Source organism: Coenobita brevimanus, chromosome 14 (genome assembly GCF_032717465.1).
Source record: "Coenobita brevimanus isolate Jiangsu-jjx chromosome 14, ASM3271746v2, whole genome shotgun sequence".
Classification (NCBI taxonomy): Eukaryota; Metazoa; Arthropoda; class Malacostraca; order Decapoda; family Coenobitidae; genus Coenobita; species Coenobita brevimanus.
This window is the reverse complement of record NC_136967.1, coordinates 23,209,675-23,233,133: the sequence shown is the minus strand read 5'-3', so window position 1 is coordinate 23,233,133 and position 23,459 is coordinate 23,209,675. Positions and strand designations below refer to the sequence as shown.

Sequence of the window (23,459 nt, the reverse complement as noted above, 5' to 3'; positions counted from 1 at the left end):
AGTCTTAAAAATCATTATTACTGAATGATACACGGTAGATTTTAAACTCTGGAGAATTCGGGAAATCTCTGCTAAATTCATATATAAATTTATATAACGCTGCAAACTAGTAGTCATAATAAAAATAAATATAACCTTTTTTCTGACTGAAGCAAGGTATAAAATTTAACTTCCATTAACTTAAGAAACTTGCAATTTGCTTTTGAAGCTGTGTTATGCATTAGTATGTTTTACATCCAAAGCGAAATTAATTTCTTGCCTTCTCATTCTCAATATGTGGGCAATACCTTAAATGAACATTTATTGGTATTAGCTTGCGCGTGTGTAATGATGCGATTTTTTTTTTTTTTTTTTTTACAAGTACATATGTGTGTTCCAAACTTCGCCCCTACTTCTGAACCCAAGTTCACAGTCTCCCCTATGATCTTCCTCCTTGCCAACACTTCCTTAATCCTTTTAACTCTTTTCATACCCTACTTGTATCCAGATTGCGGACTTGCTGTGGATCGGGGGAGTCAGGAGGACCTGCAGTGCCTCCAGGAACTGTCCCGTTTCCATTACAACGTCTCCACCGCCACCTGCCTGCCTTTCAACTACAGCGGATGTGGAGGCAACGACAACCGCTTCATCGACCATGACTCCTGCATGAGCACTTGCAACGCCCCTGGTATGAAATGGAACTGAGGAGGAGGGGAGGGGACATGACACAAAAATTTCTAGAAAACTAATACTTTATTTCGATAAAGAGTTTTTTCTAAATGCAGGGATGAAAAAAGGACAGAAACAAGAGATGTAAAAGCACAGAAGCAAAGAGGGCATTTGGGGTGGGAGGAGATTCAGAGTTCTATGCCCATTACTACATTTCACATTACTCTCACAAAATGTTTGTATTTTTTTTTTGTCAGTTTCCTGTGCTGAAATGATCGTCAGAAAAAAAAAAAAAAAGGTGAAGATATTGCCAAAGGTTTTCGCTGCTGTGAAACAACTTATGTACAGTAGGCTACTTTATTTTGGCAAACCCCTGACGATATCATTCAACTCAGAAAAGCCACTGGCAGCCATGGACTTACAGGGTAACTCAGCTAAGATTGTAGTGTTAATCTTTACTAATTTTCGGCATAAGTTCTCAAGGTGATTCGTGATGCTAATCATCATCATCATCATCATCCGGCCCCTCTTTCCCACCCAAGGGCAAGGTGATGCTAATTCGTTTCTTAATTAATCCTTTTCTCGTAAGCTTTCATAAATCATAGAACGTCCTACAATTTCCAAAACTCCTGATCTAATCGGTATTCGGATTCGGTAGGCAAACCGGTACGCAACTCCTTTTGCATATGTTCATCGGTTGGCAGTATTTGGATTTAGCTTATACACCAATGATTTTCTTTCATATTATGCTCATCTTCTCCACACACTCATGGATTCAGCTGGCATAAAGATACCTCTCTTTCATAATTAGCTCACCTTCTTACCATATTTCGTTACTAATACTAATCCTCTTCTCTCATAAAATGCTATTTTTTTTTTTATAGTCTGGGATTAACAAACATAGGACTTTTGTTTCAAGTGATACCTTCTCTCACCCCTGTACTTTGGCTCAGCTGGCGTACTAACTCTTTCCGCTGATAATTTTTCCGGTCTTTCATTATTTTGACTCAGCTGGCACACTAATACTTTAATTTGTTCCCTTTACTTCCTCGCCACCTCAGCACCTCGCAGGCACAATGACAACCTTCTCTTTTTGTGTATGCTCATCTCTTTCTCGCATTGTTTGGATTCAGGTGTCATACTAATACATATTTCCCTCACGCACCATCAGATTTAGGTGTCATAGTAATACTTCTTGTCCACAGTATACTCATCTCCACACACCACCGGATTCAGGTGTCATACTAATATTTCTCTCTCTCACAGTATACTCATCTCCTTCACACACCACAAGATTCACCTGTCATATTAATACTTTTCTTCCTTATTTTATTTTCATTCGGATTCAGATGATTCTGTTACTTTTCTCCTTCGCAGGCTTGTTCGTTCCATTATTAGTTTCATGGGTTGTCCAGGGAACTTGAGTGTGTGTGTGTGTGTGTGTGTGTGTGTGTGTGTGTGTGTGTGTGTGTGTGTAATACGTACCTCACCTCTCCTCGCACTATTGGTTTCAATTATCGTTACCTCCGCCAAGGGGGTTATGGTTAACCCCGCGGTGGTTTGTCTTTTTGTGTGTCTGTCTATCTGTCAGCAGGATTACTCAAAAAGTTATGAACGGATTTTGATGAAATTTCGTGGAAGGGTGGGCCATTGTCCAAGGAATAGATGATTAAATTTGGGGTCGGGTCCACACCAGGATCCGGAGTATCCCACACAATATCTCCAAAATTTCTCAGTAAATGTCAATGAAATTTTGTGGAAAGGTGCGACATGGACCAACAAAGTATTGGAAAAATTTTGGGGCTGATCCGAATATGGATCAGGGATTACTTAAAAAGTTATGGATTTCAGTGAAATTTTTTGGAAGGGTGGACCATGGATGAATGATGAAATTATTAAATTTGGGGGCAGATCTAGAGTATCCTGCACAATATCTCCAAGTTCTCAATAAATGTCAATGCAATTTTGTTTGAAGGTGGGCCATAAGCAAGGAAAGAAATAATTAAATTTTGGGGTGGATCCGGATCCAGATCCGGATCCTATATCCACGGATCCGGATTAAGATAATTTTTAATGGCAATGGCATTGAGGGAGATATGAGATCTCTGAGATCTTTCTAGTATTAAGCAAGGCCAATAAAACTACCTTATTGACCTTGGTATTAAGTAATGCGTCTCGTAACACTATCCACCTCTCTTCTCCCAGTCCTGTGCATCTTCAGCAACCTCATGGGGTGTCTGAGGAATGTTTCTTTCACAATACAGTATCATTATCTGCTTCTCTCGCATATGAACTGATTTTTTTTTTTTTTCCTGGAAAGAAGGAACCAAAGGCCATAAGCCCGCAATAACTATTCCCTCCAAGAGAAAAACAAAATACAAGAGAGAGCCAAATTCAAGATCCGATCATTTCGAGATGCCTCGACACACAGCGTTTGAAAGACTGGAGATCGTAGGAAGCAGGAAATACAGACAGAGGGAGACACTTCCAGAGTTGACCTGTTGCATAAATGAAGGACTGGGAGTAACGGTTAACTCTTGCTTTAGACGGTTGGACTGAAAAGGGATGAGAGTTTGCTGCTCGACTGGTGCTACATAGAAGTGGAGGAATGCATGCAGACAATTCAGAGGAGCAGTGACCATTGAAGTAGCGATAGAAAAGAGAAAAAGATGCAACAGTGCGGCAAAGAGATAGAGGTTGAAGGGCGCCAGTAAGAGGAGGAGAGTTAATGAGACGAAAAGCCTTTGACTCCACCCTACAGAGCAGAGCTGTGTGTGGGGAACCTCCCCACACATGCGAGTTGTACTCCACACAGGGGCGGATGAAACCCCTGTATAGAGTCAACAATTGTGCAGGGGTAAAGAAGGAGCGGAATCGGCTTAGCACACCTAATCTCTTGGAAGCAAATTTAACAAGAGATGTAATATGATCTTTCCAAGATAAATCCGGAGTGAATGAAACCCCAAACATGTTCAAGGATGATGCAGGATTAAGCTGAATATTATTAAACATTAGTGGGTGCACCTGCGGAAGATTTTGTTGGGTTGATAGGTGTAAGAACTGAGTCTTTGATGCATTAAAAACAACAAGTTTATTTTTACCCAAGTCAGTGATACAAGCCAAGTCAGACATTAGGTGTGCCATAGCCTCATCCCTTGTTTGTTGAAGTAACCGTAGAGATGGACGTTGTAGGAACCGAATGGAAAGGTGAAGAGTGGACTCATCAGCGTACGAGTGGATAGGGTTAGATGTACTGTACAGCTTAGAAGGTTAGTGATGAATAAAAGGAAGAGAGTTGGTGATAGGACAAAGCCCTGAGGAACACCACTATTGATAGATCTAGGAGAAGAACGATGACCGTCTATTACAGCGACTATAGAACGACCAGAAAAGAAGCTAGAGATGAAGGCACAGATAGGAGGATAGAAACCGTAAGAAGGCAGTTTGGAAATTAAAGATTTATGCCAGACTCGATCGAAAACCTTTGAGATGTCAAGTGCAATTGCAAAGCTTTCGCCAAAGTCCCGAAAGGAGGATGACCAGGTGTCTGAAAGATAGGTGAGAAGATCGCCAGTGGAGCGTCTCTGACGGAACCCATACCGACAATGAGAAACTAGGTTATGATAGGAAAGATGCTTTAAGATTTTTCGATTAAGAATTGACTCGAAAACTTTTGAGATACAGGATGTTGAAGCAATTGGACGATAGTTAGAGGGTTAGGAATGGTCACCCTTCTTTGAGACTGGGTGAATGAGAGCAAACTTTCAGCAAGAAGGAAAGGTACAAGTTGACAGACAAAGGCAAAAGAGTTTGCCTAGTCAGGGTGTAAGCACAGAAGCACAGTTCTTGAGAACGACAGGAGGGACTCCATCAGCCCCATATACCTTGTCAGTATTGAGATCAGTGATGGCAGAAAATACATCAGCTGAAGAAATTTTAATGTCTGCCATGAGGAAGTCAGAGGGGGGGAAGTGATGGAGGAAGAGCACCGGAATCGTTTAGGGTGGAATTGGAGGAAAAAGTCTGAGCGAAGAGATCTGCTTTATCAGTAGAAGATATAGCTACAGAACCATCAGAGTAGAAAAGAGGAGGGAAGGATGATGAGGTAAAGTTGTTAGAAAGGTTTTTGGCAAGGTGCCTGAAGGAGCAGGAGGAATTCGAGTTGGAGAGTTGAGAGCATTTAGTACGGATGAAATTATTTTTAGCAGAGCGAAGAACAGACTTAGCACGAATCCAGGCAGAAACGTGAAAATGATGTGGTTCAATGGTGGGTTGGCTCCGGTACCTTTAATAGGCCCTCTCCTTGTTGTGGACAGCATTAGAACAAGCGTGATTAAACCGAGGCTTTCTTGCATTAGTCGATGGATATGTGAAAGGAATGTATGCTTTCATGCCCAAGAGAATAACCTCTGTAATGCGCAAGGCACACTCAGATGGCTCCCGGCAATGAAAGCAATAACCATTCCAGGGAAAATCAAAGAAGTACTGCCTGAGGGCCTCCCAATCCTCAGTTCCAAAGTGCCACGGACGACGTTTCTTTGGAGGGTCCACAGGCCGTACTGGAGTAATAGGACAGGTTAAGGTGATAAGGTTGTGATCGGAGGAGCCCAACGGAGAGAGAAGATTAAGAGTGTAAGCTGAAGGATTAGTTGTAAGGAAGAGGTCAAGTATATTGGAGCTCTCTCCATGGAGGTCAGGGATATGGGCAGGGTGCAGTACAAGCTGCTCTAGGTCATTAAGGATAGAAAAGATGTAGACTTGTTCATCAAGTGGATCAGTGAAAGGAGAGGATAGCCAAAGGTGGTGTTGAACATTGATATCTCCTAGAACGGAGATTTCAGAGAAAGGAGAAATGGATAGAATGTGTTCCATCGTAGAAGTAAGATAGTTGAAGAATTTTTGATAGTTAGTATAATTAGGGGATAAGTAAACAGCGTAGATATATTTGGTCTGAGAATGACAGGAAACCCGAAGCCAGAGTGTGGAGAATTCAGAAGAATCAAGTTCAGGAACATGAGAGCAAGATAAGTCGTTCCGTATATATACACACAGCCACCTTTGGCTTTGAAATGAGTATAGAGAAAGTAGGAGGATACAGAGAAGGGTTTGCTGTCAGTTGCCTCAGACAACTGAGTCTCAGTTAGAAAAAGAAGGTGAGATTTAGAGGAGGAGAGCGAAAACTAGAGGAAAGGCCACGAATGCTGCAGAAATGAAGGAGAAGTGAGTCAGACAGTGGATCCAGGCAGCTCAAGTCGTCACCGAGAGAGGGGCGGAAGGTGGGGGAATTTATGGTCCCCCCCCTGGGGACTCCGAGGCTGTTTGTTGTGTAGCCACGATTTTTTTTTTTTTTTTTTTTTAAATTTTGGAAAAAAGAGTGTAGTGTGTACTGTGCATGTAGTTTGATGTTGATAGAGAAACTTGTATTGGAGAGCATGCTGGCCTACTCTGTGTGTTACTGAGACAATGAAAAAGTTCAGCAAAGGGGGATGGTCAGGAACTAGTCCTGAGGGCTGATGAAACGGGAGCTCCAGCTCTCCCTGTCATCAGCTTTCCATCCACCTTGGGAGTACTGCCCTGCTCGACTGGTGCTGCAGTCTACTCCACACAGATATTCTTCTTTCGTCATACTCCTCTCCCCTTTTCACACTGATTGCATTCAGTTATGATACTAACTCATTCTCTCATATTAAATATACTCACACCTCAACATTATTAGTTTACACTGGCACGCTACTACTTTTATCATACTGTTTGGGTGCAGCTATCACACTAATGCTTTTCTTGGGTAATCTCCACTCCTCTTCTCCTCCTACCCCAGGTCTGCGCTCCTTCAACGGCTTCGTGGGGTGTCTGAGGAACGTCTTCATCAACGACGTGAGTGTCCTGTACGAGCTGCACGTGGGCAACAAGACCACGCGCTTTAAGGGCACCAGCAAGGACGTCCCTCTCTCCACGTCATGCGAAGATGTCAGTGTCCAGAGCAGGTCATAAGTTTTGCTCTGTTCCAGCTTTTTATGCTCGTTATCTCATATCCTTCCTCCACCTCCTCCTCATCATCATCATCATCATCACCATCATCATCATCATCATCATCATCATCATCATCATCATCATCATCGTCATCATCATCATCATCATCATTATCATCATCGTCATCATCATCGTCGTACTCCTCCTCCTTTCCGTCATCATCATAATGATCTTCATTATCGCGTCAAAAAAAAAAAAAAAAAAAAAAAAGAAGTAAAGCAGAATCCAGAAACAAAATGAAAGCCTGAAAATAAAATGGATTACTCAATTACTCACTCATTACTTAAGCAGTCGGAATCCTTTCTTACTATGCAATTGTTACAAATATTAAAGTATTAAAAGTTGGTCTACTAATCAGTAACAAGTCTTCCTACAGTTTACCACCCTCACATACCTCCTACCAATTCCTTCCATATTCATTATGCCGACCACTTCTACCTTCGTTCTCTGACAACTCTGCCTCTCAGTTTGTTGCATGTGACTCAGCCTGCAGTACAGTGTCAGTGTGAAGTTACATCACATTTGGAAATCATTTACGACTCTTACAAGTATTTTCTTCAAGATTCAACACTATATTCATATAATAAATGGTATATACATACTGTATCCTTAGTTATCTGTTGCACTTGCATGTATACATATATTTCAGAGTCACATGGAACTGCTGACGTTTTCCACCGAGAAGGCCAACGTGCGTCTGAGCAACTCCAACCCCAACCAGTTCCAGCTGCTGTTGTCTTTCAAGCCATCCCAGCGGCAAAGTGTCATTGCATCCGGCTACGTGCACGTCATGGACACCCTTAGCGAGTGGGAGGTGGGTACAATTGGCGACAGAAGTTTGCCTCATCACCGTTTTCATTTCTTACTTTTCCCAACTGGCTTATACTTCTAACCTGAGAGAGGTTTCATATGTCACTTTGGCCATAGATGATTCTCACTAATATGGCGCCTGCAGGGAGAAGAGTGACTCATATGCCTTAAGTGTGAAGTAGATACGGACGATTTTATTCTGATGAAGAGAACACCCCAGGAAGGAGGGCTTGATATAGGCTACACTTCACACCCTCAGAATCGAGAGCCTATACTGAGGTGAATAAAATCGTATAAAGAGAGCAAAAATAAGGTTAAATTTGCGTCATCAAATTAAAGGGAATAAAGCGCTAGTTGGGAGGAAGCATAGGTTATTTGCGCAAAGCTTCGAAGTCTTAGGAACTAGCCTGAGGTAAATTGACTATATACTATACCAGGGGATCAATCCGTAGTCCAGAACTTATAGAAGCTCTTGACAAAGAAAGTCTAGCCTCGGGCACCTACACCTCCCTCCGGATGATATGGGATTTAAATGTTATTGTCTTGTAATCGTTTATGTGTGTGTGTGTGTGTGTGTGTGTGTGTGTGTGTGTGTGTGTGTTTATTATAAACTTAGTAGCATGATGCTTCGGTCACTCCTTTTATGTTATCTGTGTGAGTGAATATAAGGTAATGCATGTGCTATACAATCATTATATATATATATTGCACTCTGCAACTTTTCTATTATCTTTCAGACTAATAATAACGACAGACCTTTCTGAGAAGGCAATACATCTGCAAGTGGCCATAAGTTTTGAGTTCTGGTCCGTACTTCTTTTTTATTAAACTACCTGTACAACGCAAAGGAAAAAAAGAAAATGATACGCCTGCCTGATTTTGCCGTGCATTAGCCACCTTCACATCTGATCTGATGTTTATGAAGTTTCGGAGGTAAATTCCATAGGATCTAATATTGTATATAACCGTGTCCCCTTCATTAGTAAACACCAACCTAAGCTGGACAGTTTATGTTAAATCCCTTGCTAAAAATGCTTCTAAAAAACTGGGACTTCTGTACAGAGTTCGTGAATTCTTCACTGACGAGCAGTTGGCCACGATTTACAAAAGTCATGTGCCTACTCAGAGCGAATACTGTTCGCCACTGTAGAGTGGATGTGGAGCGGTTGCACTGAGTCAGTTGGACAAAATTCAAAATAAAACTATTAGGTTAACCAATAATCCTGCCATTACGCAGGACCTTCCTCCACTATCAGTACGTAGGAGATGTTGCCTCTGTAGCATTATTTTACCGCTATTTTACCGTAAGTGCTCTGACGAACGTTCATCAATTGTGGCTCCCCTCCACATTTTCTCTCGAAATACTCCGGCAGCTGGGAGCGTCCATGAACTCACACTCTCTCCCCCGCAATGCAGAACCTCTACTTATCAAAATTCATTTATCCCCAGAACTACTACTCTCTGGAATCCACTTCCTAGGAGTTGCTTCCCACAAACATTTAATACACTTGTATTTAAATTAAGTTGTTATAAATATTTTTTATGAATGGAGGATGCCTTAAGGCACATGGACTTGTTTTTTTATTTTTTTTATTTCCATTATTATTCCTTCATATATATATATATATATATATATATATATATATATATATATATATATATATATATATATATATATATATATATATATATATATATATAATTTATTTAACCTGAAGATATTTCATTCTTTTTCCATTTCTATTGGTTGTTCATTACTATGTTATACTGTTGCTTATTCAATTACTGATCATGTGTGTTTTCCTGCAGCTGCGCCACGACGACAAACGCATAACCTTTTACGTACACGACAATCTGGTTAACCTGAGGTCGAACGCCAGGATCTCCATTGGCCACTGGCAGTGGGTGAGTTGCAGGGGAAATGTTTATCTGTTGAAGCATCAGAGGCTAATGGATCTCAGTAACCATATGTTTTTCACCTTTCTTTGGCCCAAACTTTCGGACACCTGTAGCTTAAGTCACGTTGCTTAGTGGCAGAATAAGACAATATCACGGTTCTAAATCCATTCCATAGCACTTCTTCATGACTAACACTGTATTCTAATGGCCATCTAGTGCTACAAGTGAGCATTCAGGATGGAAGAATAACATTTTTAGGCCAAGTTAAATTGCTTAGAATGCAGTATCTTTACCACGGTGATGTTTTATAAATAACTTTCATCAAAAGTACTGGCTCTTCGATATCATAATAGAAACTTGAAGACATATGCTAAATTTAATCAGTTAATACATTAATTACGTACAAATTTAACTAATGTTGTCTAGAGTAACCTGATGCTATCTACTGGCGAAGATCTATTTGGGTTATTGCACATTTACATATTCATTACTGAACTTTAGACGTCTTGCACTGAAAGTAAATATGGCTATTCTGAGTCGTCAGTATGAAGGATAGATGATGTGGATAGTTTTCATAATCATCATCATCAACCAACAGTGAATGGCGTAAGTAGGCCCCAGAAGTTGGAAACCACGAACAATAAAAGAACTATAAATAGGGTGCTCAGTTAAACATGCAGTTCATCATTCAGACTATAATATTATTGATCTTACTATACTTCAGAGAGAGAGAGAGAGAGAGAGAGACTAATGAATTCTATTTTCTATGCAGGTTGAGGTGAAGTACAAGAATGAGCAGTTGGAGTTGACTGTGAACCACAAAACAGTGAGACAGCGGCCTAGTGTCATGCACTTTTCCACCAACGTCACCCTCGCCCTTAACCTCCTCCAAGACTACCCAGGTTAGGACCCCAACTGGGTCTCTCAGGAAACTCTTGCTGTCCTTAGTGTAGTTTTGATATTGATTTGGCCGACCAGGAGAACATTGTTTTATTATTAATGGTATTATCATTTTGATTTTGGTTTTCTAGGACAGTGATTCTCAACTTAGACCTTATACCCTCTCCCCCAGGGAGCCATGCCATACTGCATTTCTAAGGGACCACGTGGAAAAATGAAACATTAGAGGGCCAATCAAAATTAAGTGCCAGACATATGATCATTTTTTTTTTTTTTTTCTGGACGAAATTCTCATATTTCATCCTCTGTGCTACTTTCACCAGGTTATAAATTGAGAAATACTATGTTGTACAATACATATCTCGGAGAAGAAGGTAGTTTGTATTAAATGGCATTTTATGTTCAAGAGGAACATTCCGTAATGTTATAAACGCTTTGAGGTGGCAAACCTGGCAACTCAGTCAAATTCAAGCGATCCAAGGTTAGTCGCTAAACTGCCTCCAAACTGGAACACATCATGTGCATATGATTACTGTTTTCTCCCAACACAAGGTATGATTTAAATGATACAGTCATATACTTAAAAAAAAAAAAAAATGTGGCATTCCACATTTGTGCGATCGGCGCACTTCATAAGTGGATTCCGCAGTTTGTGCGTATGCTTAGCCACTTTTGCTACATGGGATGAGATTGTTAAGCGTGAAGATACAGGAGGAGTGGTTTATGGTAAATCATCGTACCATTTGGATCTCAGATTAAGTTTGAAGAAACTCCCTACTTTTCACGTAATTATACAGTAATTTTTTGCATTACATCATCACACAAGTGTTGCATTCCACAACTGTGGATTCCACAGTTTGTTTCACCATTTCAGTTGTTTTCGAGTGCAACTCACGCCCTCCACATATTTGTACAAACATACGACTATTATGATCGTATCGTAGACAAAAATTCTGGCATTCCACATTCGTGCAATCGGCGCACTCCACAAGTGAATTCCGCAGTTTGTGCACATGCTTAGTCACATTGTGGAACCGGGTGGTATAGATAAATGTGATGGAACAAGAAGAGTACTTTTATAATATATTATTACACTGAATGTATCTAAGAACGACTGTGAAGACGGTTCCTTGAACTTCATATTTTTCACGGTAGTTTTGACATTCAAAGATGGCACAATCCTGGCATCCCACTAATGGCGATTCCACATTTCTCCTAAGCAAAATTACTAACGTCGGGTGGCACTCGAGGTATCCACATTTTTGTCTAAGCGTATTGTTGTTATTTTAACATTTCACCATTGCTTATCCAGCTAACAACAACTTGGGGAGGGGGAACAGAGTTACATACAGTACATGAGGCTCATGAGGGAGCCAAGAGAAAAAATATACAGTATATATAAATAAAGTTGAGAAACCCAGTTCTAGGAGATTATTGCGGTCTTTGGTAGTTATTATACTGGTTTCCTCATCCAAGATTTTCTGATATCAGTAATAGTGATAATGGGATACAAATTGATACACACACACACACACACACACACACACACACACACACACACACACACACACACATATCTATCTATCTATCTATCTATCTATCTATCTATCTATCTATATACACAGTATATATATATATATATATATATATATATATATAATATCCTCTCACTGGGTCTGACTTTTTTCAAGTCTACCCATGTCAGGCTCTCTAGTTTCGTCTTTCAAGAAATTAATGTTTTATCCAAAGAAGATTTATTATACTGACTTTGGTATCATAACAAAATTATTATACTGTACTGAAGTGTGTGTGTGTGTGTGTGTGTGTGTGTGTGTGTGTGTGGTTAAAGTGTGTGCAGTAACAGTGTGGTGGGTACAACAGGTATGGTGGGGTGCGTGCGAAGGGTGGAGGTTGGTGGAGTACCAGTTGATGTGCGTTCCCTTGCGGGCACTCCCTTAGCTCACCGTGATGTCACCTATGATAACTGTCAGGTAAGCATCTTCATCTCACAGACCACTCTCCTCTCCCCTGCACATTTCACGCTGTGCAGTACATCTATCTCTCTTTTGATCTTATCCTTCTCTCATTATTTTTACATTTTTTTCTTTTTCATTATCATTTTCATCCCCTTCACATCTCCCCTGTTCTTGTAATATGTCCATCTTCGTAGACTAATAACAAATAGTTTTAATAATTCCTAGGTAATAAGTAGTCAGATAAGTTCAAAATGATCTTGACAATAATATGTACGTGGTAACGTTTTCTAACGTTACAAAACACATTAACAGTGACACTATAACTGACTAGTCTTAACAAACTAAAATCTCTTAATTAACAGTAATACCATACAAATTACTAATCTCTTAACGACATGAACACTAAACAGTCTTTTGGTAATAATTCTTTATATAGTATTAATGTAGCAGAAAAACATCCAGATGCGGGATGCACAAACGCACTTACGATCAATTCCTTGTCATGATTCAGGCCTTGATTTGCAGGAAGGCCAGTGCGGCTGTCAGATCTTCCTCTGTCTCCTGTTCTCCTTCATAAACGCATCTTAGTTAGGAAGCGAAAATCAATGCAGGTTATAAGTGTTTTCTGCACTAAGATTAGGGAAAGAAGTGAAATATCTTCGTGTGTCTTGTACTTCCTGGAAAAACATATCTAAGTTACTACACTGAATCGATTGTATATATGTTTGAGAATCTCGCTCTAGGCTGTTAACCGAAACATCTTAGAAAAAAGTAGCCTCCTAACTGCTTCCTTATGATGCTGTTAGTTTCACTGTACAGTATTCTTGCTAGCTCTGTACGAGTTTATGTTGCTTTAGGATAGTCTTTTCGAATTGCTTAAGTTATATACATCCTTCATTAATCCCGTCAGTACGAGAAGTCTTTCCTAAGTTGAACAAAATCGCATGAAATTAGAAAGAAAGAATGGGTAAAAAAAATTACGTCACGGGATTCAAAGGATTAGCAGAAATTATTTAGATAACTAATCTATAAATAGTCTCCTAACTGTTACCGTAGTCGTAAAGGTGTTAAGGAGTAATAATGGTGTTAATGAGTGTCCAGCAAGTTAACATGGAAATCTCTCATAAACTGAATATAACTGGAGTGTTAAAAAAATAACATAAAAAGAGGCCATCATACTGAAGACGAAAACAGTGATACTTTTGGAAAATAGTTTCTTAAAAATATGTTGAAAATAACCAGTCTTTCAGTAAAACAAAGTCTCTTAACAGTACTGATGTGAAGATAATCAGTCCCCTAAATTGTGACTGATTAGTAACCCATTCTTTTCGGTGTTCCCCCAGATGCTGCGGCCTTGTGAGCGACCCGGGGCCTGTGAGCATGGAGCCACCTGCACAGAGACTGACGACGGGGTTTCCTGTGACTGCTCTGGCACGGGATATACGGGCAGCAAATGTTTCTTTTGTGAGTTAGACAGTATCTTAAGTTTTTAATGCATGGCTTAGAGAGAGAGAGAGAGAGAGAGAGAGAGAGAGAGAGAGAGAGACGATATGGATAAATGAGTGCTGGAATGTCATCCTCACTGGAGATGGGGTAGTCTATGACAGCCCTGGTACTGGTATATTGCCAGAAAGTGTTGTTCGCGTGAGCTGGAATATACAGAATACTAAGCTGTCTTCATATCCTTAACCCATTCAGGCCAGGAGTCATGATTATTATTATTATTATTATTATTGTTATTATTATCTGTTTATTTATATATATCTGCTTTCTCCATACGAGTTAATTCAGTTTAGGGGAGATCTATGGTTGTGAAGGTGTTAATGAAGACTGTTTCTAATCTGTTCACTTTGAAACGTCTCTGATATGGTAAATAAAGGAATCTGTAGATAGCCAGAATACAGTTAAAAGGTGTTTGTTTATATAAACAGGGGTGGGCTGTCTTCTTGTCAGCTGGGTAGCCTGTTAATGCTCTGGCATTGGACCTACGGACAGTAAGTGCTTCATCTCCGACTTGGGCATCTGCTGCTTCTTCTTGATTTTTACTTTGGCATGTCCGTCTCTTTCTGCGGGAGATATAGACAGAGTTTCCCTTCCAAGTGTGAAGTCCATGGCTAGAAACAAATATAGCAACATTTGCGCAAATGATTATGCCTGTGAGGTGTTGCCAGAATATCGAAAGCTTTAAAAAAATGTGAATGATTTTGTGACCCACATCATCGGGCATGCTGTTGACAGTTCTCCTGCTTTTATGTTCTCTTTGTTTTTGGATTCTACCGAATCCAGTCATATTAAGGTTTGGATTAAGTTCGTGATCATGTTGAATTTATCTGCTGTTGTTGATGATGATTTGCGCCGGTCTTTCTTGATGAGAAAAACATCAACCCCAGGCAAGCAACCACCCCTGCAGGGCCATCCTTGCAGTTAACCGATGTTCTTCCTTTGCAGTAGAAAGCGCCTCACCACAGCAAGGTGCTGGGAAATGTGGGGAGGTTTGGTTCCTGGGTGGATGTCGTATTTGCGTCTCTCCATCCAGATAACAGGGTGCATCACAGTAGGCTCTCCACATCACACCGTGATCTAGTTATATGGTTACCATCCAGCACTGTAAATAATTTCCTGAGTTAGAGGAAACCATTAAGTTTGCCACTCAGTGTAGAGCCACCTGAAATGGAAAGAAGGGTAGTAAAAAAGGAACAGGAAGGAAAGGGAGAAATGGGAAAAGAGGAGGGCAGACAAAAACCAAAATAACGTAAAAGGTGAAGGAAGAAGTAGGTAGCACTACATCAAGTGAGTGGATGATGGTCACCACCACCTACCACCATCTGTATGAGAAAGATAGATTGTTTCATGAGTGTGTCACACCATCGTTGTACCTGCTAGTTGATTCATCAGTACTGCAGTTCATCCAGCAAGTTATAAGTTCATCCGTCATTCTTTCATTTTCTTCCATACGCCATCTGCCATATTCCTGCCTCTTTAACTTGCCTGAAACTTCTTGTGTCTTCATCTTGTCTCCTAAACTGTAACAAGACGTTAATATTACATTACGATGCTTGTTAAGAATAAGCGCTATGGAATAGATGTAGAGCCACGGTATTGTCTATTCTACCACTGTTCTGCATGGAGCTGCGAAATGACATAAACCTCCACTAAGTTAAGGTGGGCGGAATTCAGTATGTCATTCCATCCACCAGTCCATAATGATTCACTTTGGCTAAACGATAAACCTTGATTCCATCGAAGTCCACTTTTGCTTAATCTAACAGAGTTTTCTCTTTTTATCTAATTCTTGGCCCACCTCTGCTCCTTCTGTCAATGTTTTTATAACAAACCTACGGTATCCGCGGGTTTTCCTATGTTAGAAGCGTACGATTTCCCTTAATCTGACTCTTCCAAATTCCATACCACATGTAGGCCTGTACCTCAAGGTTAGAACTGAGTCCATAAGAACTGCTATACTTTTTCTTCTATGTACGCCAAAGTAGTCCTTTGTTGATTTTATCATATTATTACTAATATCATTTTATGTGCAACGCTCAGTCGTAGTCCACTGAGAGCATGATATTGTAACTATATTCTTGCTTGCTCTATATATGTTTGTCCACCTTGGGAGAGGCAGCTGTCATGTATGGTTTGAATATTGTCCTCTGAGGTGATAAGATATCTTGACCCTTTCAAACAGATGATGTAATAAATTGGTATATTCTTGGTACTTACGGATGATTTCCATTAACTAGGTAGAGTCCTCTCTTACTGAGGGGGTTAATGAAGGATATTTGTATTTACCTTGTCCAGTTTGAAAACCCAGTCAAGATGCGAAAAAAAGTTTCTGGATGGCAAGAATAAAAAAGGAAGCATCAAAGTAGTGAAGAATAAAAAAGAAAACTTCAAAGCAGTGAACGAGTTAGTTTCATTATTTTTTCTCTCTCTGTAGACTACTCCGTTTCTTTCTCTTACCCTATTTTATTCTAACTGTCACTTCTTTGTAAACTACTCCATTTCATTCTCTCTCATATTCATTTACCTACTCATTTTCTTTTATGTGTACAACACTTCCATAGGTTTCACAGCCTCCTGTAAAGGCCAAGTAGTCCTCCTACATACATACCATACACCTTCACATGTCACCACTTCGGTCCCAACACCCACCGTCCATTTTGAATACATGCTAGGGTTGTCTCATACAGGACTGGTGTACTGGTATTAGCTGGGATATTTTTACATGGCGGGACGTCTGGTAGATAGTAAAGTCAGCATTTATGGAATTAAAATTCTTAAACTGTTTCCTGCTCCAGCTGGGATTCGAACCTGGGTCCATTAGGTCTGCAGATCACCTGTCTACCAATTCAGCCACCTCCTCATTTCCTTTATTTGTGTATCACAGCCCTATACAAACTCCACTTCAGTCTCTCCCTTGTCTTCTTGTCCGCTCGTTTTATGTATCTCTTCCTCAGCCCTATGTAAGAAATCATGCATGCAGACTGGCTATACTACCACTCCTCTATCTCTAGTCCACTCATTTCGTTTCGTTCTTGCCTGTTAAGTAGTATACAGACTCCATGACAACCTCTCCCCTTTCATAATTTTTATTTTATTCCTTCTCCTCCCCCCCCTTAAGCCCAGTACATATGATCATGCGAGAGTATCGTCAGATCGCATATAACACTGCTATCTTATCTTTTTTGTCAATTCATTTTACTTTGTGAATGCCACCCGCTCTTACAAAAACTCCATTTAACCCAGTCCCCTATCTTGCTACTTGCTCATTTTACCTTCTTCATATATCCCAGCCCTGTACAAGCGGTCATGTGAGCAGTATCGTCAGATCGGGTACAACACCACGGGCATCTACAAGATCGACGTGGACGGCAACGGACCCCTTCCGCCAGGTTTTGTCAAATGCCAGTTCAACCAGCTCACGGGAGAGACACTGACTGTAGTGGAGAACAATGTGCCGGAGAAACTGGTGGGTGGAGGCAAATGGGAGAGACAGATAGATAAGTAGACAGATGGTTAGACACATGCAAGTAGGCTGATAGATAGATTGATCTGATCTGAATGAGACAGACAAACAGAAAGACAGAGACCATTATCGTGTCGTGTTTAAGGGGAAATAATGATGAATGACTGTGATAGACAATTGGAAGAGAGACAGCCATGGCATTGTGTGGAAGCGGAATTGGTGGCTTAAAAGAAAACGGAAGTGGAGAGTGTGGAAGAGAAGGGATAAACAGTGGTAGAAAGACTAGTGGGTGAAAGGGAAAGAACTTGTGATGAACTGAGAGGAAGCAGCGGACAGTGGAATGGAGGAGGGAAAGTGGAAAGAAGTGGTCCATGATAGAGGAGAAGTTAGGGTTAACGGTAAACAGTGAAAGAGATATTGATGGGTAGGTGAGTTTTGCGATGGGTGAAAACAGGCAAAAGCAGTGAACTGATGATGCTGGAAAAAATCAGAGGGTAGTGAAAGACACGTGGTTCAATAGGGGCAGTGGAAGATAGTGGCCTGTGGTAGAGTGTAGAGGAAAGTGAAAGCCAGTGCAAGAGAGATTGGTAGGTGGAAAAGGAAGTGTTCTATGATGTGTGGATGGGAAAAAGTCAATAATGGAAACTTAGTCATCCGTCTTAGTCAACGGAAGGGAAATGGCTGAGTGTGGAAAACGTTCTTGGACTGAAGGGAGTCACTCGATGCAACCTCGAGTACGTAGGAATATTCTTAATTCTTGCTACCTCCAGGCAATTCATTTAATTAAAGGGCAGACTTTTCAAACTGGATGGATTAGATAAATTAGAGCCTTCATTATCCTCTTCACTACCAGAGGCCCTTTATGAAATTTAGTTAAAACGTATGTTGTTAACCTAAGTAAAGTGAGATATATGTATTTATCATCTTGTTGAAGGCCTTAACTGATGCCGTGACCCGCCGTATTGCAGCTGGTGCGCCGGCCGGACATGGACGACTTGAAGATTGACGTACAGTACCGGGACTTCAACGACGACATGCTGAAGTCTCTCATTGTACAGTCCGACGTCTGCTATCAGGAGGTATTTGTTGTTGTTAATGTTTGTTTTTCGTGTGTTGCTTTTTGTTATTTGTTGTCGTTGTCGCCGTCGTTGTTATTACCATTGTTTCAGTGTTTGTTGGTTTAACCCAGGTTCATCTGGACGTAAACCCGGTGGACTGCAGATTGAAGTATCTCTTTTACTGTTGTCCATCATCCTCCTTTCGGGTGACAGGAGGGGGTCGAGGGACGTGTTTACTTCCTAGATACGCGTTTGCCGTCTACGATTAAGGAGCTGCCAGTCTTTTATTACAAATATTTGTTTATTTTGATTTTCTTATACCTTCATAATTATGGCCGTTATTATGCTGACTTTCCTTGATCTTTATAATTGGATCCATAATTGCGTTGACTTTCCTTGGTTTTCATAATTAGATCCATATTCACGCTGATGTTCCTTGGTCTTCATCATTAATTCCATCTTTATATTGCCTTTCCTTGTTTTTCATAATCAAAGCCACCATTACGCGAACTTTCCTTAGTCTACAAAATCGATGCCTGAAGATGACGACACGAATGTGCTAAAATATGTTAACCAAAATAATCGATTGTAATATTTTAAAAAATAGTATATCCTAAAGCACATTGTAGCAAAATTACTCTTCATTAACTGAGTTTGGCTGGCCATTTCATTTTAATGTTGAATAGTTTGAAAATTTATGTCAATGGCGATGCAAAATAACAGCAGGATATAACACTGCACCATATTTACTAGATGTTGACTAACTCTATGCACATATATTAAATTACCATGCATATCTAGTATAACCGCTAGATCTCAGGATGTTTTCCGGTGGCTAGTGAAACAATCTGGCGTTGTTCAGAGTAGGGCAGATAATCTGTTAACCGGGGCATAAGGGCTAAGTCTTCATAACTTATCCAATCCTTGAAGCTCAGGTCTCTTAAAATCCTAAACTCTCCCACCTCCTGACTATCCTTGAACATACCGAATTTTTAAATAAGGAAGCATCTCTAGAAATGAGGCTATCCGTCAGTCACTTACTAAAGCCTTTCGGCAACGAGGTGCTTAGCTCCTGCAGTATGTAGGAAAGCCTTATGTTAGGATCCTTGATGTTCCCACATCTAATACATTTCAGCTTGTTCTTAAAATGCTTCCAAAGCCAACTCGCTGTTCACCTTTTCTTAGGCGAAATATGACTGCCGACGCTCTCCTCTGGCCATTTCCACGCGGACCTGGTTCTCCTCCCCATCAACACCCAGGGTCTACAGCTTCAGCTCAGAGAAGCCTGGGATGTGCCGCTGCAGAGGTCAGTCACGTCAACAACAACACTTCAGTTCGTCCATCTTAACTTGGAGGAGAATTTCGTTCTTTTGGGGTTTCTTTATATTATATAGTTTAGTAGCAGAATAATTCTACGACTGCACCCTCTCTGTAGCACTAATTGGCTATGATCAATTACTAGTGTTCGTTTCTTGCTCCCTTTCAACATGCAGGACGGAGAGATGGTTGTTTTAGGTCAAGTGAAAGTGAACACAGTATAGGGGACTTTCCCCAGTCCTTTTGTTCCTTATTTTTTTATTATAATATAATGACTGAAATCTTGCTGTTCAGCATCCTGGTCGCGCTTTGTAAATTTTTCAGAAAAATGTTAATGCATTAACTCACAGAATTACAGCCACTATGAAGACAGAAAAACAGCAAAATAAAACCTAGACAGCCCAAATTAATGAACCTCACTTTTCTTCTGCCATAGACATGGAATTTAGTAGTTAAACTGTTTTACCGTCGACCGTATTCTCGTTGGCTGAAGGGACTTAGTAACACTTCCTTTTAGCCATTTGTTGAGCTTATTACCCCTTAAAATTCTCTTGTATGCAATATGTTTCTTTTCAGTATCGACATATACCTATTTGTAGCAAACACGAGGATATTAGGTGTAATATTGTCTGTAAAGTAATTCGCTGAGGAAGATGTTATAAAAGCTCCTCATGCAGTCTAATCAATAACACTGAACAGTAATCCATATGTAGGCTAACAATGGTAAGGCATAACGACCTCATACATTAATTTTTATAGCTGAAAAACTTATCCCATTGTCAACTCAGTGGCATTCCCCTCCAGTGGACGTGAATCTGTTGAAATGAAAAACTGCTTCCATAACATGGCTAACATGCTCATCATTTAATGTAACTCATATTCCATACTAAACCCATTTAATATTTCATTCGGTTCTTTAAATTCTGTGCTCAGTCTGTTTCAGATTTTTTTTTTTTCACTCTAAAAATCTTTACTCATTTATTGCTGAGCCTTTGTAAACTCTTTACTGAACCTCTTTAACTTCTATATTCATTCCCTTCAAAGTCTTCAACCAACCCCTTTAAACTCTAAACCTGACCCCTTTATACTTTCTACTAACCCTTCCAGCTTGAAGTATTTCATGACCTTAAGAATATCACCAACATATGCCTAGAGTATAATAAAAAGTGTCCTTTAATTTTGAAGACGCTGATCTATCTTTACCTTCTTTGCTCAGCCTCTTTAATCTTTTAACTCAGTTAGTTTGTAATCTTTACTTAGTCTCACTAACTCTCAGCCCTCAGGAGTTGTTAAATTGTACGTTAAATGATGTGGCGTTAACCAGAATAAAACTGATAAGTCGTTATTTGAAGTGTAATTAGTAATTTATTCAACTCGTTTAATTTCGGTACTCAAGCCCCCAAACCTCTAACTGTAACCCTTACCCTTCACTACGACGAACGATTTTTCTGCGTCATTTCGGATACTCAGCATAATATTCTTCAGCTTATAACAGATTTCACCATTCCATGCCCAGTTATGTTTAACCCACTTCCCATTTCTAACTCCTCCTCCATGTACCAGAAAAAAAGGCTGCGACCAGTTGCAAGAATAATATAAAACACGCCACCGTAACCACAATTTTTTTTTCCATACCTCAAGCCTGTTGAGTTTACTTAACCATCATCATCATCATCAACATCACCACCACCACCCACTTCTAATCCCTCTCCCTCACACCGCAGAAGTGAACGCCTGCGACGAGTACGACGTGGCTTGTAACTGCGACGTGGCTGACGGGCTTCCCAGGTCAGACGTCACTATCATGAAGAACCCCAAGCTCATCCCCTTCACCTCCATGGTCTTCATTCAAGACAGGAAGAGCGAGGCCGAGGACAGCGAAGGAAGGATCACTCTCGGCCCACTCAAGTGCGAGAGGGAAGGTATGGTGGAGTGTTGGGAGTGGAGTGTTCCGGTTGGGTATTTGGCAGGGAGAGTTTGGAGCTGATTATCAAAGGTGGAGTATTGAAGGTGGGGTGCTAGGGGTAGTAGAGATGGTGTCAGTGGATTGGTAAGAGTGGAGTGTAAGAGGTGGAGTGTTAGTGGTGGAGTGTCAGAGATGGAGTGTCAGAGATGGAGTGTTGGAGCTGGAGTGTTAGAGGTTGAGTGTGTTAGGGGTGGAGTGTTGGAGGAGTATTGGAGGAGGAATATTAGGATTGAAGTGTTAGGGGTGGAGTGTTAGAGCTGGAGTGTTAGGAGTGGAGTCTTGAAGGAGGATTGTTGGAGGAGGAGTGTTAGAGGAGGAATATTAGGGGTGGAGAATTAGAGGTGAAGTGTTAGAGGTGGAGTGTTAGGGGTAGGTGGAGTGTTGGGTTGGAGCGAGAGGGGTGGGTGTTGGGTTGGAGTGTGAGGGGTGGAGTGTTGGAGATGGAGTGTGAGGGGTGGGTGTTAGGGTGGAGTGTTAGGGGTTGAGTGTTGAAGGTGGAGTGTGAGAGGAGGGGTGTTAGGGTGTAATGAAAGGGGTGGGTATTGAGATGGAGTGTGAAGGGTGGAATGTTGATGATGGAGTGTTGGGGGTGGGGTGTTGGAGGTGGAGTGTTGGAAGTGCGGTGTTGGAGGTGTTAGAGGTGGGTGTTTGGATGGAATATGAGTGGTGGGTGCTGGGGTGGAGTGTTAGTGGTAAAGTGTTGGAAGTGGAGTGTTGGAAGTGGAGTGTTGGTGGACTGTGTCGAACGATTATGTACAAAGACAGAAGTCGTGTCCTAAAATTTGAAGAAAACATCTGCTAAAAGGCTAGAGTTTTGGTGCGTTCTGCTTTGCGTCATATGGACGGTTGGTAGCACTGACATGAGTTGCCATTTGCTCCAGGTTACGAGCCTGTGGATGAGAACATATTTGTTAAAACTGCCCATCTGTCTATTGCCAGACGCCTCAATCCCGTAAGAAGTGGTCAAAGACAAATGCCCCTGTGATTACCACACACCTCTTGTCTCCTTCTTTCCTTGTACAGGGGAATATTTTTACCTGACTTCCAATCCTCCGGGACTCTCCCTTCCTCCCAGGCCAATCTGCACATCTTCCATATCCATGCTACTTCTATCTCTCCCCCATGCTTCAGCATTTCACCACACACTTCATTAATCCCTGGGACTTTCCCAAGTTTGACTTTCTTCAGTGCTTCCACTGCTTCCATCCTACTGATCTCTCCCCCCCTTCTCATCTCTCTCCTTCTCCCAGCCGTTCCCCAGCCATTTATACTCAAATTACTTTCGTTCTCTATGTTTAACAGTTCCTGAAAGTGTTCTCTCCATCTGCTCACTTTTTCTCCGTTCTCTACAATCAATCTGCCATTTTTATCTTTCACTCCCCGGCAAACTTTTCTACCACCCTATTTAACTCTCTTTACCTCCTTCCAGAACTTTTTCTTACATTCCCTCCACTTTACACTCAGATTCCTTTCAAATTCCTCAACCACTCTCTTCTTACTCTCTTTTACTAATCTTTTCATAGCTATCTTCCTTTCTATTTATAACTGTCTCTTCCATCTGTCTACTTCCTTCATGCCTCTGCTTCCCATCCACACACTATATGCTTTTTTCTTTTGGGCCACAGCTTGTCTCACCTCTTCATCCCACCATGTTGTTCATTTCACCCCCTTTCGTCTTCTCTTCACCCCACACACCACCTCACATGCCATTTACGTGCCAAAAAGATTTCATCTGTGAATATCTTGCACACACCTTCCACCTCCCCCATCTACTCCATATCATATTTGCCCAATCGCTTCTCCACTTCTCTCTTATATTCTGCATTTTTGTTTTCATTCTCTTGCAACCTTTCTTCCCGCCATGTCGGACTACTTCCTCCCGTCCTTCC

General features: G+C 40.9%; 1 protein-coding gene across 1 annotated transcript in view; it reads left to right on the top strand.

Annotated features, from left to right (window-relative positions):
* axo (axotactin) overlaps positions 1-23,459 on the top strand; it is a 106,029-nt gene that overhangs the window by 30,349 nt on the left and 52,221 nt on the right. The window contains 11 exon segments of the mRNA XM_080265183.1: positions 488-667; positions 6,467-6,615; positions 7,328-7,492; positions 9,298-9,393; positions 10,160-10,289; positions 12,169-12,278; positions 13,607-13,727; positions 17,057-17,232; positions 18,198-18,308; positions 19,473-19,593; positions 21,329-21,526. Coding sequence (XP_080121309.1) covers positions 488-667; positions 6,467-6,615; positions 7,328-7,492; positions 9,298-9,393; positions 10,160-10,289; positions 12,169-12,278; positions 13,607-13,727; positions 17,057-17,232; positions 18,198-18,308; positions 19,473-19,593; positions 21,329-21,526 — 1,557 coding nt within the window.